This window comes from Moschus berezovskii, chromosome 6, assembly GCF_049115385.1.
Source record: "Moschus berezovskii isolate FMDL1 chromosome 6, NW_MosBer_1.0, whole genome shotgun sequence".
NCBI lineage: Eukaryota > Metazoa > Chordata > Mammalia > Artiodactyla > Moschidae > Moschus > Moschus berezovskii.
The window spans coordinates 54,063,778-54,082,687 of record NC_142465.1 but is presented as its reverse complement, the minus strand read 5'-3'; the positions used below and the strand labels follow the sequence as shown (position 1 = coordinate 54,082,687).

The following is an 18,910-nucleotide window of genomic DNA, read 5'->3' as shown; positions in this document are numbered from 1 at the left end:
TGATCCCTATGCAAATACAAGTAGCAGGTTCAGGAGAGAACCTGTGGGCCCAGATACTTCAGACCAGCATGCATTGGGCCATTCTCAGCTAATCGTTCTCAGCCTAGGGAAGGCCTTCCAGCTGTACTATTTAGGAGGTATATTAGTGCACCTTTTGAGGAGGTCCCGCTTTGTCTCCTTCTAGAATCGCTGTATCTGCTCTTCCCAGGTTGGCAGCCTCATGTTCTTTGAAGATATCAGACATGTCCAGGTACTCTTGGCCTCTTCACAGCACCATTGATAAAGTAAGAACCTTCTGCTAGGACAGAGGTCTGGCTCGTGCTTCTTTAGACAATAATGCCTTATGTACTATGCCACAGAATCAGCAAAACCACTCAGACCCTTTATATCTGGTAGCCATGTTTGGACATACGTCTTAAGCCCCTCATGCTTGTCACCTCTTCTAATTTCTCGTTAAAATGTATTTCCCAAAAAAGTCCCATCCATCCCCCCAAAAATAATCCAGAGCTTGTAACCCTTCAAGAGGTGAATTCATAAACTACATCATTTACAGTAGAGACACTCTCCCAGCAGTGTTATCCCAGTCCCTTGGGCCACTGCCATATACCACAGTGTCATAAGGCATTGTTTTAGTTTGGGATCATTTGGGAGATCACTCTGCTCTGGTCCAGAGTACACTCTTACAGGTTTATCTACCAAAAACCTTGACATTACAGCACATAATTTACATAAAGGCAGTGTCACGGAGGCTAAGCATGTATGACCTCTGGCTGTCCTTTGCAGAGCTTAATGTCCATAAGAATCTCTTTCTGGATTTGTAAGCTCCTAAGCCATGCCCTATAAATTCCATCTGTTCTTCACAACTGTGTCATAGTGTCTTCTGTGCTTAAGGACCATGTGGTGAACATCAGCTACTTTTCTGAGTCGCTGTACCTCCAAATACCCAGTCAGGCTAGTCCTCTGAATTCATTCTAGAAAATTAGTTTTCATCTCAGAGCCCTTGTGACTCGCTCACATGGATTGCATGTGAGGTGTTAGGGGAAGGAATTGAGGCTGCCTGATATGTTTAGGGTATGAGCATCTGGGTAGCTGATGGTACCATTTACTTAAAGGGTAAAGATTAGAAGGAGACAGGTTTGAGTCAGAAGACCGGGAGTCTGGTTTTGATACCTTAAGTTTAAGCTACCTTTTAGACATTTGAGAAACCAGTAGGATATATGAATCCAGAACTGAGGACAAGAAATGGTTTGGAAAGTTAAAGGATATAGGTAACATTTAATGCCATAGGCCTGAATGGAGATACAGATGAAGAAGTAAGGCAGTTGTGAGTGTGGACGGCTGTTTTGAGTTTTGCTATGGAGGGAAGCAGAAAATTAAATGATAGCTCAAAGAGGTTGTAAGGTCAATTTAGGGGTTTTTTTAATGGGAGATTCGAAAGCATGTGTGTAAGCTGAAAGAAATGAGCCAATAGAAAGGGGGGAAATGATGCATAAAATAAAAAGGGTAGTTTCAGGAACTGATTTCTAGAATTGATGAGAAGATATGATGGGCCCCACAGCACAGATGTGGTGCTAGTGGTAGAGAACCCGCCTTCCAGTGCAAGAGACATAAGAGATGCGGGTTTAATCCCTGGATCGGGAAGATCTCGTGGAAAAGGAAATGGCAGCCCACTCCAGTATTCTTGACTGGAGAATCCCATGCACAGAGGATCCTGGCGGGCTACAGTTCATGGGAGTGCAAAGAGTCAGACATGACTGAAGCAACTTGGTACAGCACAGGTGGAAAAGTTAAGCCTTTGATAAGAGCAGTTCCATTGTAACTGGTTCTGAACACAGATTCAGGTAGGTTGGCTTTTGGTAAAAGATATAAAGAAGAGTTGATCTCTGATTGCTTCCATTTTCTCACTGTAGTATGAAGTGAGGTCATCAAAATTGAGGGTCGAAGGAGGTGGTTTTGGAGGTTTGAGGAGAGAGAGGAAGATGTGAAATAGTCTTTTCAGATTGGGAAAGTAAAATCATTAGGAAAATAGAATTTCCAGACATTATTGAATACCCATTTTTGTGTAATGTATTTCAGAGAACAGAAGTTAGTAGCTTTTTCTTTTCTTTTTAAAGCATCCTGATATGTATGAGAGAGCAGTGCTAAGAAAAGATCATCAGAAGAAATACGGAGCAACTGTGGATCTTTGGAGCATTGGGGTAACATTTTACCATGCAGCTACTGGATCACTTCCATTTAGACCATTTGAAGGGCCACGTAGGAATAAGGAAGTGATGTAAGTGATTTCTCCATCTAAAATTAGAAATAATTTTTTAAGTGTATATCTATCTTATTTTATTTCGTCATGTTAGAGAGGTATACTACTGAATATTGATTTAGCCATCATTTCTGATATTTTAAACTTTTATTTTTTAGTAAGAGTACAACCTTATAAAAAATGTATAGAGATACTGTTTCATACTGTGTTTAACTATCTTATGTACAAAGTATAAATGGCATCCATATTTGGTCCATCCAGTCTTTGGTCCATATTAAAAATATTGCGCCTTCTGAAATTTATTTCAGCACTATTTAGTTCTTTTTGTGTGCTTATTAGTTTTTTCCTCCATATAACTAAAAAAATTAAAAAGTACTTTCATAAAGTAATAGAACCACTAAAAGAATTAGTGGATCAAAAAGAACTATGAACTGACCTGATTTCTTTAACCATTTCAAAAATAACATTTAATGTAATATTATTTTTCTAATGTTGCTGTTTCAGTCCAAAACATTTTGCTTAATGCATTTTACTAGTACATTATACATTTATGCAACTGCCATAGTTACTAGGAAATAATTACTATGTATGAAGTCACTGTTATAAACCAAATAATGGAAGAAAAGAGGGATGGATTGTTGGATGTGAAATTTATTATGAAACTCATTTGTCCGTTGGCCACACATCTTTCTATTTTGAAAGAAATTAGTGGTTGATCTTGCCTCATGAGAAATAGCCAACCTCTGTACACATAAAACTATAAGGTGAGGTTATGAATATTGTTTGGTTCAGTGAAGTATAACTCACTTGACAGTCTTAATGTGTTCGACTGTTCTTTTAGATCTTGACGTTTCTCTCAGATCTTTATATATTTGACCCTGCCTTTTATAAGTGGGGCTTCCCTGGTAGCTCAGATGGTAAAGAATCTGCCTGCAATGCAGGAGACCCAGGTTCGATCCCTGGGTGGGGAAATTTCCCTGGAGGAGGAAATGGCCACCCACTCCAGTATCCTTGCCTGAAAAATTCCATGGACAGGGGAACCTGCTGGGCTCTATAGTCCATGGGGTCACAAAGAGTTGGACATGACCAACTAACACTTCATAAGTAATAATCACAAGTGTAAACATACAATCTTTAATCTTATCTCAGAAAATTAGAAGCATATTTTTTCTTTTGTTTGTTTGAGGAGGTAAAACTAGTTCAGCTGATACCATGACTTTTGCTAAAACCTGATTGTTTTCCAGCAAGGAAAGCATACATATTTGTGGGAAGAAGTTATCCATTAGTGTACTGATTTTGGTATAGCATCATCTTGAGACCACTTTACAGCAGTGTCCTTTTTATAAAATCTCTTCATTAATGAAGGCTTAGAGTCAGTTTCTCTTTTCTCATTAAACATAAAGTGTGCCCAACAGTTAATCATGCTTGCTGTCATAGGTGTTTTAAAGCAGCATCAGCATGTATTGCTGCACTGAGAATGGGTTAAATAAAAGTGTGATGCTCTTTAATAAAGGAAGCATGACTCATAAACAATTGGGAGTTCCTGGTTCGTTCTAATACTATTAGAAGAATTTTTTCTTTAATTGCGCAGAAACTAAACTTTTTATGAACATTGATGCTAATGAATGTTCAGAAGTACTTTAAGAAATAATAAGGATTGTTTTGCTTGACTATTGAGTGATGTATTCCTCTCACATTATAGGAGTGTTGATCCCTCAGAATCTTATTTACATGTTAATAAATGTATTTAGATATGTATCTTAACAAAGTAAGTTTTTTCAAGAGTTCATAAGCATTACCTTAAATAAGAATTCTGCCATTCATTCTGTTCACTTCTCTTCTTGCATTAATCTCACATATCTCTACTTACTTCTCCACAATCTGATCCTTCTCACATGAATGCAACTTATTTTTCATATTAATTTCCTTCTTTGAAAAATCTCTTAGTACACAAATTCTGGCTGCCTCTACTGAAGAAGCAGCAAGCACCTCAGATCAGTCGTTCTGGTTTCTTCTACTTTTTTAAGAGTGTGTTAATCTGCTCAGAGCACATTTATGTAGACATTAAATCAAAAAATTATGTCAGAAATACTATCTATAAACTTATATAAGATTCTGATGTATTATGATTTACATTTTTATCTTGAAGGCACGAACCTCTTATTTCTCTCCTAATTTCAGATTTCGTTTTAGAAAGGGCTGACACCTGTAAGACTGCTTTCATTGCCCCACCTCCATCATTATTAGCATTCTTTCACTTCTTCATTCATCTTTCTTGAATTCATCTTTATTTTTATCACCATCATCAAGAAACAGATTAAGTTTGACTTTTAATTTTGGTATACACATCTAATCCTGTAATGTGTATATATTTTCTCAATATGCAAAAACTTTCTGATACTGTGCTATGTATAGTTTTATCTTTTTTTTTTTTTTTTTTTTAAAGAAAGCTATTGTTCATTCTGTAGTAATTTCATGGTCCAGTTGACTGCCTTTGGATAATATGGGTAAGAGGGATTAGATGCTTTTTTCATGGTCTAGAGACATTCTGTAACATAACTTTTTTTGTGTTTGCTCAATTTTTTCAGATGGAAAAATGAATATTTTTGTTGTGATCAGCAGATGCTGTTATATGGCACTCTGAGAACCCAAGTGAAAATTAATTATGGCATATGTAAAATTATCGTACAGCCACTATTCTACTTCAGTCAGTCAGATTCAAAGTATTTTGATTGTTTTATGGATCCTGTGAACATCAGTCACAAAGTTTTGTCTAGCAGATAATTGTAGGTGCAACTGAGGAAATATTTTTGCAGAGCCCTTTGATAGGCTATGCGGTAACAAATTGCTTATTTTAATCTGCTTTTATTCCTCCCAAGGTATAAAATAATTACTGGAAAGCCTTCTGGTGCAATATCTGGAGTACAGAAAGCAGAAAATGGACCAATTGACTGGAGTGGAGACATGCCTGTTTCTTGTAGTCTTTCTCGGTAAGTATAGTGTTTGTACCCTATTCTCTTTGGTGTTGGGATGTTTGTTGATTAAAATCACCAATACTTAAGTGTAGTTTTGTACTTAATTTTTCAGTAGATATTATTAAAGCATGCCTTGATTTGTAATTTTTGTCTTTGTGGCAATGTAAAGATTGATTTGAGTCTATATAAATAATTTTGCCATATCTCTTTTAAGACACAGAGCATACATAAATTTTTCAGATTGCTAATCACTGGTGTTAGAATTGTGTCCAGTGTGGGATTCCAGCTTAGGACTTTGGTGTCTCTTGTGCTGACCTTCATTATGACAGAGCACAAATAGTAGTACAGATAGGAATAATTAGAGTTCTAAGAAACAAACATTAAAGAAGTCTAATATTACCCTCATTTTCAAAAAGTAATCATATTATTCAAGAGGTGAGAAATAACAGTTTTCTACTGCTTTTTCCAGCATTTCAAAAGTTCATATGGGTCTTAATATAGCAGCCAGAACTCAAATTATACATGAATCCTGTTATCACAGAGAGAGATTTAAGGTAAAGGAAATTAAAAGTAGAGAGTAAATTTTTTTTTCTGTTGTATATCTTTTTTTATTGATGTATATTTGGTTTACAAAGTTGTGCTAATTTGAGAGTAAATTATTTTAGATTTTACTCCGGAAATAAAGCCAAGGCAAGGCAATTTCTAATTCAGTATTTAGAATTTGTAATTACTGAATTACTTTCCATTTTTCTTGAGTGTGGGGACTGTATAATCCACAAGTGAACATACATAGGTTATGTTTTATTGGTTTAATGCCTTTTAGAATCTGTGGTTGCTTTTTGTATTACTTTCAACATATAAGTAAATAAATATGTTTATTCAAAATATTTATTGAGACTGTACATATATATATACCACAAGTTAATGAAATATGTCCTGTCATTTTATGTGTTAATATCTGTGAAGACTCATTTAAACCAGTAGTTCCAGTGCTGAAATCATTTTTGAAAACCACTGGCCTGACAGTTTCATTTTTTTGTGTTAAAAGTTTCCAAAACTAAATTGTGTCATGCAACTAGAATTACCAAGAGAAAGTCACTTTATTGGAGAGCAGAAATTCAATGTTATAATAGTGATCTGTGTTAAATTTTGATTTAGAAAAGTACCCATTTTGGAAATCTCGGGCAAAACTGAGAAAATTTAAACGGGTCAGGAAATGAGCACTTGCTCTTTAATGTTGAACTATATTGCTGACATTCACACAGTGTTTTGTCAGTCTGAACTATAGATTGCATATTTCAGGAGGGTAGCAGACCTTATATGTCTAATTATTCTTTAGTACACTAAGTTATAAATTTTTTTATAAAAATTGCTTAGGTATCAAAGTATGTTATATGATTTTTTTAAATACTAAGGACTTTAAGTACTAACAATCAACAATGAAAACAACTACCAAAAATGTAGGAACTACAGAAAAAAGATAACCATCTTCTTTCTTATATGTATTAATTAGTCAAGACTAGATAGCCAATGAGACAAACCTAACTCAGCTGTAAGTGAAGACAGATATAAGTGAAAAATAGATTGACGTTGTAATTCAAAGTTCATGTGTGTATGTAACACAGAGCTCCACTGAATCCTCAGATTCAGATTGTCATCAAGCCTTGGTGGGCTTTCCCGGTGGCTCAGCAATAAAGAATCCACCTGCAATGCAGGAGATGCGACAAGAGACCTGGGTTTGATCCCTGGGTCGGAAAGATTCCCCAGAGAAGGAAATGGCAACCCACTTGAGTATTCTGGCCTGGAAAATTCCACGGACAGAGTCTGGTGGGCTACAGTCTGTGGAGTTGCAAAGAGTCGGACATGACTGAGCATGCCCATGCTGCATACACATACCTTAAAAACTGTTAACAGACAGTTATTTCAGTGTCTGTCATGTAGTCAAGAATATATTTTTAAGATGACTTGAAATTCCATAATTGAGTCTATTTAAACATATTTTAAAATTCAGGTAGTGCATGAGAAAGAATTAAGTTCCTTCCATTCATTTTTTTTTTTAATATTTAAGTTTATTAGTCAAAGATTGGAGGTTTTCCTGGTAGCTCAGACGGTAAAGCATCCACCTGCTATGCAGGAGACCCCAGGTTCAGTCCGTGGGTCAGGAAGATCCTCTGGAGAAGGAAATGGCAATCCACTCCAGTATTCTTGCCTGGAGAATTCTATGGACAGAGGAGCCTGGCGGGCTACAATCCATGGGGTCACAGAGTCGGACAAGACTGAGCAACTAACACAGTCAAAGATTATTCTTAGTTTAATTGGCATTAATTGATTGCTAAATGATTATAGTAATTTTCCTTCTTGAAGAGGTATGCTACAAAAGGCATATGAATTCAGCATAAAAAATTAGGTGTTGGAATGACACGTTAAAAGGACATTAATGACCCTGAAGTTAAACCATTATCCTCATGACCACAGGGTTCCTTCCAGTCAACTGATCTCACCTGGATAGCCATGTATATACCATGTTAGGATGTTTGGAAAAGTGAGGAAACTTGAGAAGGAGAGAACCAAAAGAAAATAACGTGTAAAAGCCAACATGAAAATACCATAACCCCTGGTTCATTGACAAGTAATATTAAATCAAGGTTACCTGGCTTTCCAAAAAATTGGTAGATTTTTTAATAATTTTAAATTAATCTTATCTGATAATAGTAATAGCAGGTCCTTTCATTTGTTGGTAAATATTATGATTTTGTACTTAGATTCTTCATGTAACTCTTTTCAATACTATTTTAGGGGTCTTCAAGTTCTGCTTACTCCTGTTCTTGCAAACATCCTGGAGGCAGATCAGGAAAAGTGTTGGGGTTTTGACCAGTTTTTTGCAGAAACTAGTGATATACTTCACCGGATGATAGTTCATGTTTTTTCACTACAACAAATGACCGCTCATGAAATTTATATTCATGGCTATAATACGTAAGTACCTCTTTATATTTTTTCCTATATCATGATGTTACATAATAGTTATGTATCTTCACAAATCAGGAGAAGAAATAGAAAAGATGCTTCAGCTTCATCAGATGTACCCATTTCTGGGTAGAAAGTGTTAGAAAATGTTTGAGTGCTTAGTAAATTACTTTTCACTTATCTTTGAAGTAAAAGGATTAATTTTCTAAAATTTACAAGTAAATTAACTTGTTCTTAAACTACAAATTTTACAAGACTATTTTCCTTTATGTGCCTTCTCTCAAATTACATAACCATATAACTACAATTAGTATTTACTAATAAATGAGCCAGGTTTTATTAAGAGTATTGTCCTGTCACTTAAAAATATTAAAGCATAATAAATCTTAAAGATAGTTCGTGTAATTATTTGCATATGTGGCCTAAAACTCTGAGTGCTGGGGAAAGACCCATTCCTTTTATCTTAAAAAAACAGATTATACCTACATGATAAAAATCTCTCCATGTGATAAAACTACATATAATTAAATCACACACAACCTTACATGTGGAACTTGGGAAATCTGAATAAGATAGGTGGATTGTGTCAGTATCAAGGTCCTGATTATAATGGTGTACGGAGAATTCCAGGGACGGGGGAGCCTGGTGGGCTTCCGTCTATGGGGTCACACAGAGTCGGACACGACTGAAGTGACTTAGCAGCAGCATACTTACGCAAGATGTTACCATTGGGGTGAAACTGAGAAAAAGAGTATTTAGTGTCTCTCTACACAATTTCTTTCAATTGCACATGAACCTACAGTGATCTCAAAATAAAATGTTTTTTTTTTTTTTTTAATGAAAAGGGAAAGCATTAACGCCCTTTCTATATGCCTTAGTTTCTATTTTAACGAGACTCGGGTAGCAGTTTTGATGCCTCATGAAATTAAAAAAGAGACTTTCACTAGTTATTTATTAAGGAATAAAATCAATTAGATGGAATAATACTTTAGACATTTTGTCTAATATCTTTATCCAATAAGGGGCTTCCCTGGTGGTTCAAATGGTAAAGAATCTGCCTGCAGTGCAGGAGACCCGGGTTTGATCGCTGGGTCAGGAAGATCCCCTGGAGAATGCAGTGGCTACCCACTCTAGTATTCTTGCCTGGAGAATTTCATAGACAGAGGAGTCTGGCGGGCTATAGTCTGTGGCATCGCAAAGAGTCAGACACGACTAAGTGACTAACACTAACTAACATTACAATATTATAAACATTGAAAATAATATAAATAGAATGAATAAAATAATATAACATTAGGTTCAATTAAGTTCAGTCTCTCAGTCGTGTCCGACTCTTTGCGACCTCATGAACCGCAGCACACCAGGCCTCCCTGTCCATCGCCAACTTCCAGAGTTTACCCAACTTCATGTCCATTGAGTCGGTGATGCCATCCAACTGTCTCATCCTGTATCATTCCCTGCTCCTCCTGCCTTCAATCTTTTGCAGCATCAGGGTCTTTTCAAATGAGTCAGCTCTTCGCATGAGGTGGCCAAAATATTGGAGTTTCAGCTTCAACATCAATGCTTCCAATGAACACTCAGGACTGATCTCCTTTAGGATGGACTGCTTGGATCTCCTTGCAGTCCAAAGGACTCTCAAGAGTCTTCTCCAACACCATAGTTCAAAAGCATCAGTTCTTTGGCGCTCAGCTTTCCTTACAGTCCAACTCTCACATCCATACATGACTATTGGAAAAACCATAGCTTTGACCAGACGGACTTTTGTTGGCCAAGTAATGTCTCTGCTTTTTAATATGCTGTCTAAAATATATTAATCATCATCTGTATCTTGGTACTCAATAGCCTGAATAGAAATGTAACATAGTTAGGTGTTGGCCACTATTTCATTGTAAGAGTAATATGTGTACATAGAAAGCCCACCTGAGCCCAAGCCAAAAATCACAGCAGAGGCTTTTTGTCAGAGAAGAATCACAACATTGCTGCTGGAATGTTGGTTTGTTTCTTTTTTTCATGGATCTCTTTAGGGAGAATCTACCTTTTCCCCCAAAACATCATTTTGAAAATACCTGATTTTATTAGCTTATTTAACACATATTATATACTCATGTTGTAAGTGATGTTCTCAGTTCTTTATATATTTAAGTCATTTAGTCCTCACAACAGTTCTGTGAGGTGAGGATTGTTATTCCCATTCTGTAGATAAAGAAACACAGCACAGAGAAATTAAGTAGTTTAAGGTAGTAAGTGGTAAGCAAACAAACTGAAATTTGAACCCAGCTGTTCTAACTCATCAGTGACCTTAAACTGTCTTCTGTATTGGCTCCCATTTATGAAATATAAATAAAAAATATATATAAATATAAAACTCCTGTGAATTGCACATATCCAATATAGGTGTCCAGACGTAAAAATGTCTTGGAATTGACTGCCATATCGACAGACTATGTGAAATTTTCAGTTTAGTAGACTTTATAGTGTCCACATCAACAAAGCAGCATTTCTGTGGACTGGTCATGATCTAAAGTTTCACTGAGAAATGGATGTCGTGGCACTGGTTTTAAAAAAAGATTTTACCTTTCATTTTATCCCAATTATGTTGTCCTTTTCAATTTTTCTCATACAGTGCTACTGTATTTCATGAACTGGTATATAAACAAACCAAAATTATTTCTTCAAATCAAGAACTTATATATGAAGGACGACGTTTAGTTCTAGAACCTGGAAGACTGGCACAACATTTCCCTAAAACTTCTGAGGAAAACCCTATCTTTGTAGTAAGCCGGGAACCTCTGAGTACCATAGGATTGATATATGAAAAAAGTAAGTTGGGATTTTTCTTGTTGTTCTTACTAGCCATTAAAAAATAACAACAAACTGGGAATTCCCTGGTGGTCTAGTGGTTACAGCTCCACACACTCACTGCTGAGGGCCTGGGTTCTGTCTCTGGTTGGAGAAATAAGATCCCACAAGACACACAGCGCAGCCAAAGGGAAAAAAAAAACTATAAAAATGATTGTCATCTTTATAAAGTTGATTAATGACATTAATGTGGAACTTTTATAAATACTAAAATTTGTAAGTTAATCGAATGAGTAGTAGTAAAATTTAAAATTCTCATAGGTAACAAGAGTTGACAGTAAATATTTTGTTTATAAAATGGTAAAATACTTTGTCATACATGTTTTATTGTAGCTCTCTGCTTTCAGTATTTTACTAACCCTCAGAATAACCTCTTGTATCATAAATCTCAACAAATGTTTATTGTTTCCAGGGTGAATAGGACCCTTTGCTAGGCTTTGGAATCTAAGAATAATTAGATATGTATTTTGGAATCTTTTAAATTATTAATTCTGATGGTGAAAAAAAATTACCTGGAATTTTACATTTCTGTTTAGATCTTTGGGATTTGATTTAGATTTAAAGAAAAGCATTGAACTTGTTATATTGGAATATATTTAAGAAAAAGATGTAAAACTCCTTAGAAATAGTGCACGTAGTAATTTGTTAAGGAATGAGCATTTTTTTTTTAACCAGGGAAAGAACATTAAAGAGTTTTATCACTAATGTTTAATTTAAAGGTAATTTAGAGGTTAATGTTTAATTTGGAGGCTGATGTATAAAGGATAAAATAATGCATTTTTTATTTCTGATTTTAACTATTTTATTTCATATTTCAGTTTCCCTCCCTAAAGTACATCCACGTTATGATTTAGATGGGGATGCCAGCATGGCTAAGGTTAGTATTTAATTAAATTACTATTTAAACATCTGAATTAAAATTATCAATAATGTAAGCAATAAAAAGTGTATCTTTATATACACCTGTATAGCTTAGGAAATGACTCATTTAGATTGTTATCCATTACAAACTGTTTCTTGTTCTCGCTTCTTTATAGCTTTTCTTGAACTCATAAGAAAATGTTCTCCATTGAGACAATGCATGTTTACCATTATTAAGGATGAAATGTTTATTGTAGTTATATCTGTCCTTAGCTTTTAGGAACTAGTAGCTTTTTTAATGATAAAAACAGGAATGTTTGAAAATTTTTATGTGAAAGTTTTTCTTACCCTATTACCACAATTTAGCACCAAATATTGACACTTTGTATTTCTTCATTAGGCAATGACAGGAGTTGTGTGTTATGCCTGTAGAATTGCCAGTACCTTGCTGCTTTATCAGGAGTTAATGAGAAAGGGGATGCGATGGTTGATGTAAGTAACGGATTGAAATTTGAAAATTGATCTTCACATAGGCCTCACTAAATAACTGATCATCTCTTCATGGGTACTTTACCTCTTTAGACTAGGTAGGGTCACATGCATGATTTTTACTATAGTACATTTGTTCCACATTTAGTTTACAAAATATTTAGCAGCTTTTTTTTTTCCTTTAATTTTATTCCTACAAAATATAAGACAGGACAAATAGTATCTGAATTTTAAAATTTTTTTAAATTAAATTTTAAAACAAATCAGGAGAAAATGGGACTTCCCCAGTAGTCCAGTAGTTAGGACTCATGCTTTCACTGCCATGGTCCCATGACCCTAAGAAATGTTTTGTGGATGAGTATATATGTCCTCACAGAAGTGGAGAATGAATGGTCTCTTAAAAATCATGCCTCTCGGAGAAGGAAATGGCAACCCACTCCAGTGTTCTTGCCTGGAGAATCCCAGGGACGGGGGATCCTGGTGGGCTGCCATCTGTGGGGTCACACAGAGTTGGACACGACTGAAGCGACTTAGCAGCAGCACCACCACCAGTTATGAGTGAAATACAGAGTATAATGCCAGGCTGGATGAAGGACAAGCTAGAATCAAGACTGCCAGGAGAAAATATCAATAACCTCAGATACGCAGATGATACCACCATTATGGCAGAAAGTGAAGACGGACTAAAGAACCTCTTGATGAAAGTGAAAGAGGAGAATGAAAAAGCTGACTTAAAACTCAACATTCAGAAAACTATGATCATGACATCCAGTCCTGTCACTTCATGACAAATAGATGGGGAAACAATGGAAACAGTAACAGACTTTATTTTGAGGGGCTCCAAAATCACTGCAGATGGTGACCTCAACCACAAAATTAAAAGATGCTTACTCCTTGGAAGGAAAGCTATGACCAACCTAGACAGCATATTAAAGACATTACTTTGCCAACAAAGGTCCGTCTAGTCAAAGCTATGGTTTTTCCAGTGGTCATGTATGGTTGTGAGAGTTGGACTATAAAGAAAGCTGAGCACTGAAGACTTGATGCTTTTGAGCTGTGGTGTTGGAGTAGACTCTTGAGAGTCCCTTGGACTGCAAGGAGATCCAACCAGTCCATCCTAAAGGAGATCAGACCTGGGTGTTCATTGGAAGGTCTGATATTGAAGCTGAAACTCCAATACTTTGGCCACCTGATGCGAAGAGCTGACTCATTTGAAAAGACCCTGATGCTGGGAAGGGTTGAGAGCAGGAGGAGAAGGGGATGACAGAGGATGAGATGGTTGGATGGCATCACCCACACAATGGACATGGGTTTGGGTGGACTCCGGGAGTTGGTGATGGACAGGGAGGCCTGGCGTGCTGTGGTTCATGGGGTCACAAAGAGTCAGACACGACTGAGCAACTGAACTGAACTGAAGGCTATGAGAATTGACAAAACTACCAAGGGATTAAGTTAAAGTAGACCAGAACCAAGGACTGGGTCCTGAACAATTAAATAATTTATATTTCCCTCCAGTAACGCTCTTTACTTCACTTTTAGTTGGTTGTCAGAGATGAAGAACTTGGGATTTGTCTAAAAGCCAGTTATAAAGGTAAAAGGAACACTGTTAACAGCTGAGGAATGGAATTACTGTGTGTTTCCTATCTGCAGTATTCAGTGACCCCCAGCTCAGTTTTTTCCACAGATGTTTTGGTGCCTGATTATCAGCAGGTTGTCCACAGAGATTATCTGTGTTCTAGAAAGCAGTATCATCTTGCATGGTAAATGGCAGCTGGGTAGAAACAGGCCTGCCTATCTCACAGCAGGGCAGAACTTGGGAATGCAAACAGTTTTCCATTCAGAAATCGCAGGCAAACTTTGGGATGCTGAAATCAGCCCTCCTCACACAAGTTCCTCTCATCAGTTTCCCGGTAGAAAGCGACTGTGCTGCCACAGGTAGAAACCACCGGCTGGCCATAATTAGGTCTGAAAGAGCACCCCCTTGTTTCTGCTTTAGTGTGCAAGCTTCAGTGTGAGCCACTGTGAATGGCAGTGGGATTTGGGGGGCTGTCCTTGTACTGCAAGGAGATCCAACCAGTCCATTCTAAAGGAGATCAGTCCTGGGTGTTCATTGGAAGAACTGATGCTAAAGCTGAAACTGCAATACTTTGGCCACCTCATGCGACGAGTTGACTCACTGGAAAAGACTCTGATGCTGGGAAAGGTTGGGGGCGGGAGGAGAAGGGGACGACAGAGAATGAGATGGCTGGATGGCATCACCGCCTCTGTGGACATGAGTTTGAGTGAACTCCGGGAGTTGGTGATGGACAGAGGCCTGGCGTGCTGTGATTCATGGGGTCGTGGAGAGTTGGACACGACTGAGCGACTGAACTGAACTGAACTTAAAGTGAGTGAACCAGTGAGCCTAACAGTCCTGACAGATATCATCCCCACCGGCTGCTGGGTCACATATACACTGTCTCTGATCAGTGTGCGTGTTTGAAACTAATGTCAAAGGCAATGTGTAGTGTTGGCACTAATTTTTGACAAGAAACTAGAAATAAACCCTTTGTTCACTGGTCAAAAAAAAAAGTCATGCCTCTCGTTCTATACAACATCATTTTAAGCTTTTGCATTTTATAGACACATAATAATGAACTCATGGTGTTCTTGGGCTTTAATGCTTATGACGGTTTATGTATACCCACCTCACACCTGTCTTTCCCTTCTCACAAAAACATACATGAAGCGTTTCATCATTCTTGTTCTGCTGCTTTTTCTAAAGAAAAAAATTTAAAGCTCTTTTTTTTTCCTGTCACCTTTATGTTAAACCTGTCATTTATGATTCTAATATTTTTATGTGTTCACATACCCAATTTGTAAACCTATGCTTTTTCTTTCCATTAAGAAGCCTGTTTATTTTTACTAAATGGTTTCTGGAAAAATCTAAATGTTGACTTCATTCAGTATCATAGCATTGTTACTAACAGCTCTTGTTTTCTCTTGCTGTTTTCTGTCCAAGTCACAACTTTATGAACCTTTTATTTCTTTATTTATTAGTTTTTAGTTCAATAAGTCATAAAAAATAGTTTTTCATGTAGACCACTGTTGGCCAATTTTTTTCAAATAGTAAATATTTTAGACTTTGTGGGCCACAAGTTTTCTTTGTTTTCATTTTGTTTTTACAAACTTTAAAAAGGTAGATATTCTTTTTAGCAGAAACAGGCATCAGGCCTTAGTTTGCTGACTTTGATATAGATCAGAAGCTCTTCAGTTATATACTATCTCATTATTTGTTTCCTTAGAGATCATATTAATTGATTTAAAGTATAAATCAGACAATAGTCTACTATGAACAGTAAAAATTAATTCTGGTGGTATAAAATGTAATGCTGTTCAGCTTATTTGTGTGGTTGAAAGTTAATTTTTATTCCTTAATATAATTTTAATGCCTTAGATTTCCAAACTATTGACTGGTAATGGTTTGTGCCCTGAATAAGTGTTAGAGATGCTTTCAGTAATAAAAAGGTAATTGGCTTTCGTAATGTATCAAGACTATTAAGAAGTTTGTCTGAACAGAAGGTAGTACCACAGTGTAATTAGTGAAAGACAAGAGCAAATAAATAATTCCCTAGATAAACTAATGAGAATATTATTATTTTTTAGAGAATTAGTTAAAGATGACTATAATGAAACTGTTCACAAAAAGACAGAAGTTGTGATCACATTGGATTTCTGCATCAGAAACATTGAAAAAACTGTGAAAGTGTGAGTAGATTGCTGTCTTACTGATAATGGTTAAAATGTTAACTATTCTTCCATTTCTGTTTAATTTGTTTAGTTATTGTTAACATGATACAGCATGCCATTCTAGTCTTTCCGTTAAGGGACAACCTTAGATTAAGTCACTTCCTCACAAGGGCAGAAATACCCGGTTGTCTCAGTAAGAAATGAATACCATCTCTTTGGTAGCATTTTCTCCTTCCCTTTGAAAAGGAAAAGGAATCTGAAATAGAAACATTTCAATTTTTTACCTTGCTAAGCAGACAACTCTGCATAGGAAATACAAAACCTGTAATCAAAGGAAGTAGGAAGTTATTCTAAAACTGCATTTTGAAAGTATTTTTAGAATTTGGGGATTATTCTTCAGTTTATTCTTCAGTCACTCAGTCGTGTTCAACTCTTTGTAACCCCATAGACTGAAGCACGCCTGGCCTTCTGTCCATCACCAACTCCCAGAGCTTGCTCAAACTTATGTCCATCGAGGCGGTGATGCCATCCAACCATCTCATCCTCTGTTGTCCCCTTCTTCTCCTGCCTTCAGTCTTTCACATTATCAGGGTCTTTACAGTGAGTCAGTTCTTCGCATCAGGTGGCCAAAGTATTGGAGCTTCAGCTTCAGCATCAGTCCCTCCAATAAATATTCAGGACTGATTTCCTTTAGAATTGATCGGTTTGATCCCCTTGCAGTCCAAGGGACTCTCAAGAGTCTTCTCCAGCACCACAGTTCAAAAGCATATTCTTCAGCGCTATATTAATAAGTTTATTCTTTCTTACTTTAGTATTTAATTGACGGTTACTTATTATTTAGTTTACTCTTTAGTTTACTCTTACTTACTGTTACTTAGTTTACTCTTACTTATCCCTGAGAGTGCCTTTTGAAACACAGTGATATTTTAAACTGCCCTGTTCCTAGGCTATACTACTTGTACTGCATAGGAAAAATAATAACTGAACCAGTACATACTGCTGACCTCCATTAAATCAGAAATCTAGTATTTTGACGATTATCATGGCATAAGACTGAAGTAAAGTTGTCTTTTATAGTTTATCTCTTAATCTGCACATTTATAAATACAAATATATAAAATTTCATTTTTACAGAGACATCAAGTTTTCTTGGAATTGTTGATTGTAGGCTTTGCATTCAATATTCCGTTCTTAAATCGTTATGATAATAGGTCAAATATAATTTATGAAACAGCTTTTAAAATCTATGCTCATTTAATTTTTCTGTACTTGTTTTTGTACAGATATGAAAAGCTGATGAAGATCAACCTAGAAGCAGCAGAGTTAGGTGAAATTTCAGACATACACACCAAGCTGCTGAGAGTAAGTGTTTACAAAATTATGACAATTGTAGGTTCATAGTCTGTTCCTGTGGTGACAAGATTAGAAATGAACTTTCCTAGAGAGATGATGTACCTAAAGATCTCAGGAGAAATAGTAGCCTTTTCCCACCATAGAAAACTGTTTATAATTATTTAAATACCCTTTACTGCCACGAAGTTCTTCATGACATTTCCAAATGCCTTCTTTGCTTTCAGCCCATTTCTCTCTCTCTCTCCTCTTCTCTCCCTCTCTGTCTTTAGAATTCACAGTGCTCTTGTATTGCTTTTGTGGAGATTAAAGCAAGTTCATACATGTAATTTGACATGCAGAATGTATAAACTTGTTTAGAAATAGACGCAAGTTAGGAAAATACCTGATCTTTTCTAAAATAAAAAGTAAGGAAAGAAAGATTTGAGTTTCTCAAGGCAGTGATTTGTTTCTATAACTAAAAAAGAAATTAGGACAAAATCTCTCCTGAAAAATGCAGTAGCATTTCAGGTAATCTCTGGATCTCTTGTTAAAATGTGTGGTAGAAGAGCGTGAAATTATGTATTGAGAACTGACTCCTAATCCCAGATACTGTCGCTGTTTACCCAACGATTCCTGCCTGGCTACTCAAGCAAGGCCTTCAATTCTTTGTAGTCTCGTTTTTTTCTTCTTTAAAATGGGTAGTTGCTTACTTTGCCTACCTCACAGGTTATTGTACTAATTAAATGAGATAAATAAAAATGCTATATATACTCCTGCAAGCTTTTAGTATTTTGAGTATTCTTTCATAAAATGGATGTTAAAAGTTTTAGAACTTGTGATCATATTCCTTTTCTCTTTGCAAGCTTAGGCTGATGTTTAGTTATTTCTTTTCCTCAGTTTTAGATCTGAAATAGTGGTTTTCAAAATATGAGCCATGAACAACTAGTAGTTGTAAAGTTTAATGCGTTGTAACCAGCAATGTTTTAAAAATGACATAGAATAGAAAATGTCAGAATGCATCACATATAAGGATATTACTAGTCCATGAAACTTTCTGTTCAGTTTTACTGTTTACACTTGAATAATACTGGGTTAAAACAAAGTGAATTTCTTTCTATAGGTCATGATCAAAAAAGTTTGAAAAATGTTTCTATGGAATAGACATGAAAAGTCAGAGAAACAGGAAATAGTTTTCCCCAGTATTTGTCCATATTAAAATATAGGCAGTCATATTGTTGTAAATGTTTTCTATTATTTTTTCTGCTTTTGTTTTAGAACTTGACTTACCAACTCATTTTAGAACTTGACTTACCAGCTCATAGACCTCATGGCACTTTCAAGTGCCAGAGTCGTTTCAGCATTTTGAATTGAAATTGGAGTCCAAAATGTTTCTCATTTTTATGACATTTTTGTGAGGATTTAGATTTCATAGGAGAATCAA

General features: G+C 36.1%; 1 protein-coding gene across 4 annotated transcripts in view; it reads left to right on the top strand.

Moving 5' to 3' along the window:
- TBK1 (TANK binding kinase 1) overlaps window positions 1-18,910 on the top strand; it is a 50,389-nt gene that overhangs the window by 15,612 nt on the left and 15,867 nt on the right. For all 4 annotated transcript variants that reach the window (XM_055395079.2, XM_088837061.1, XM_055395077.2 and 1 more), the window contains 8 exons: window positions 2,115-2,275; window positions 5,137-5,247; window positions 8,029-8,208; window positions 10,823-11,019; window positions 11,877-11,935; window positions 12,320-12,411; window positions 16,054-16,155; window positions 17,421-17,499. In XM_055395079.2, coding sequence (XP_055251054.2) covers window positions 2,115-2,275; window positions 5,137-5,247; window positions 8,029-8,208; window positions 10,823-11,019; window positions 11,877-11,935; window positions 12,320-12,411; window positions 16,054-16,155; window positions 17,421-17,499 — 981 coding nt within the window. The remainder of the gene's footprint in view (window positions 1-2,114; window positions 2,276-5,136; window positions 5,248-8,028; window positions 8,209-10,822; window positions 11,020-11,876; window positions 11,936-12,319; window positions 12,412-16,053; window positions 16,156-17,420; window positions 17,500-18,910) is intronic.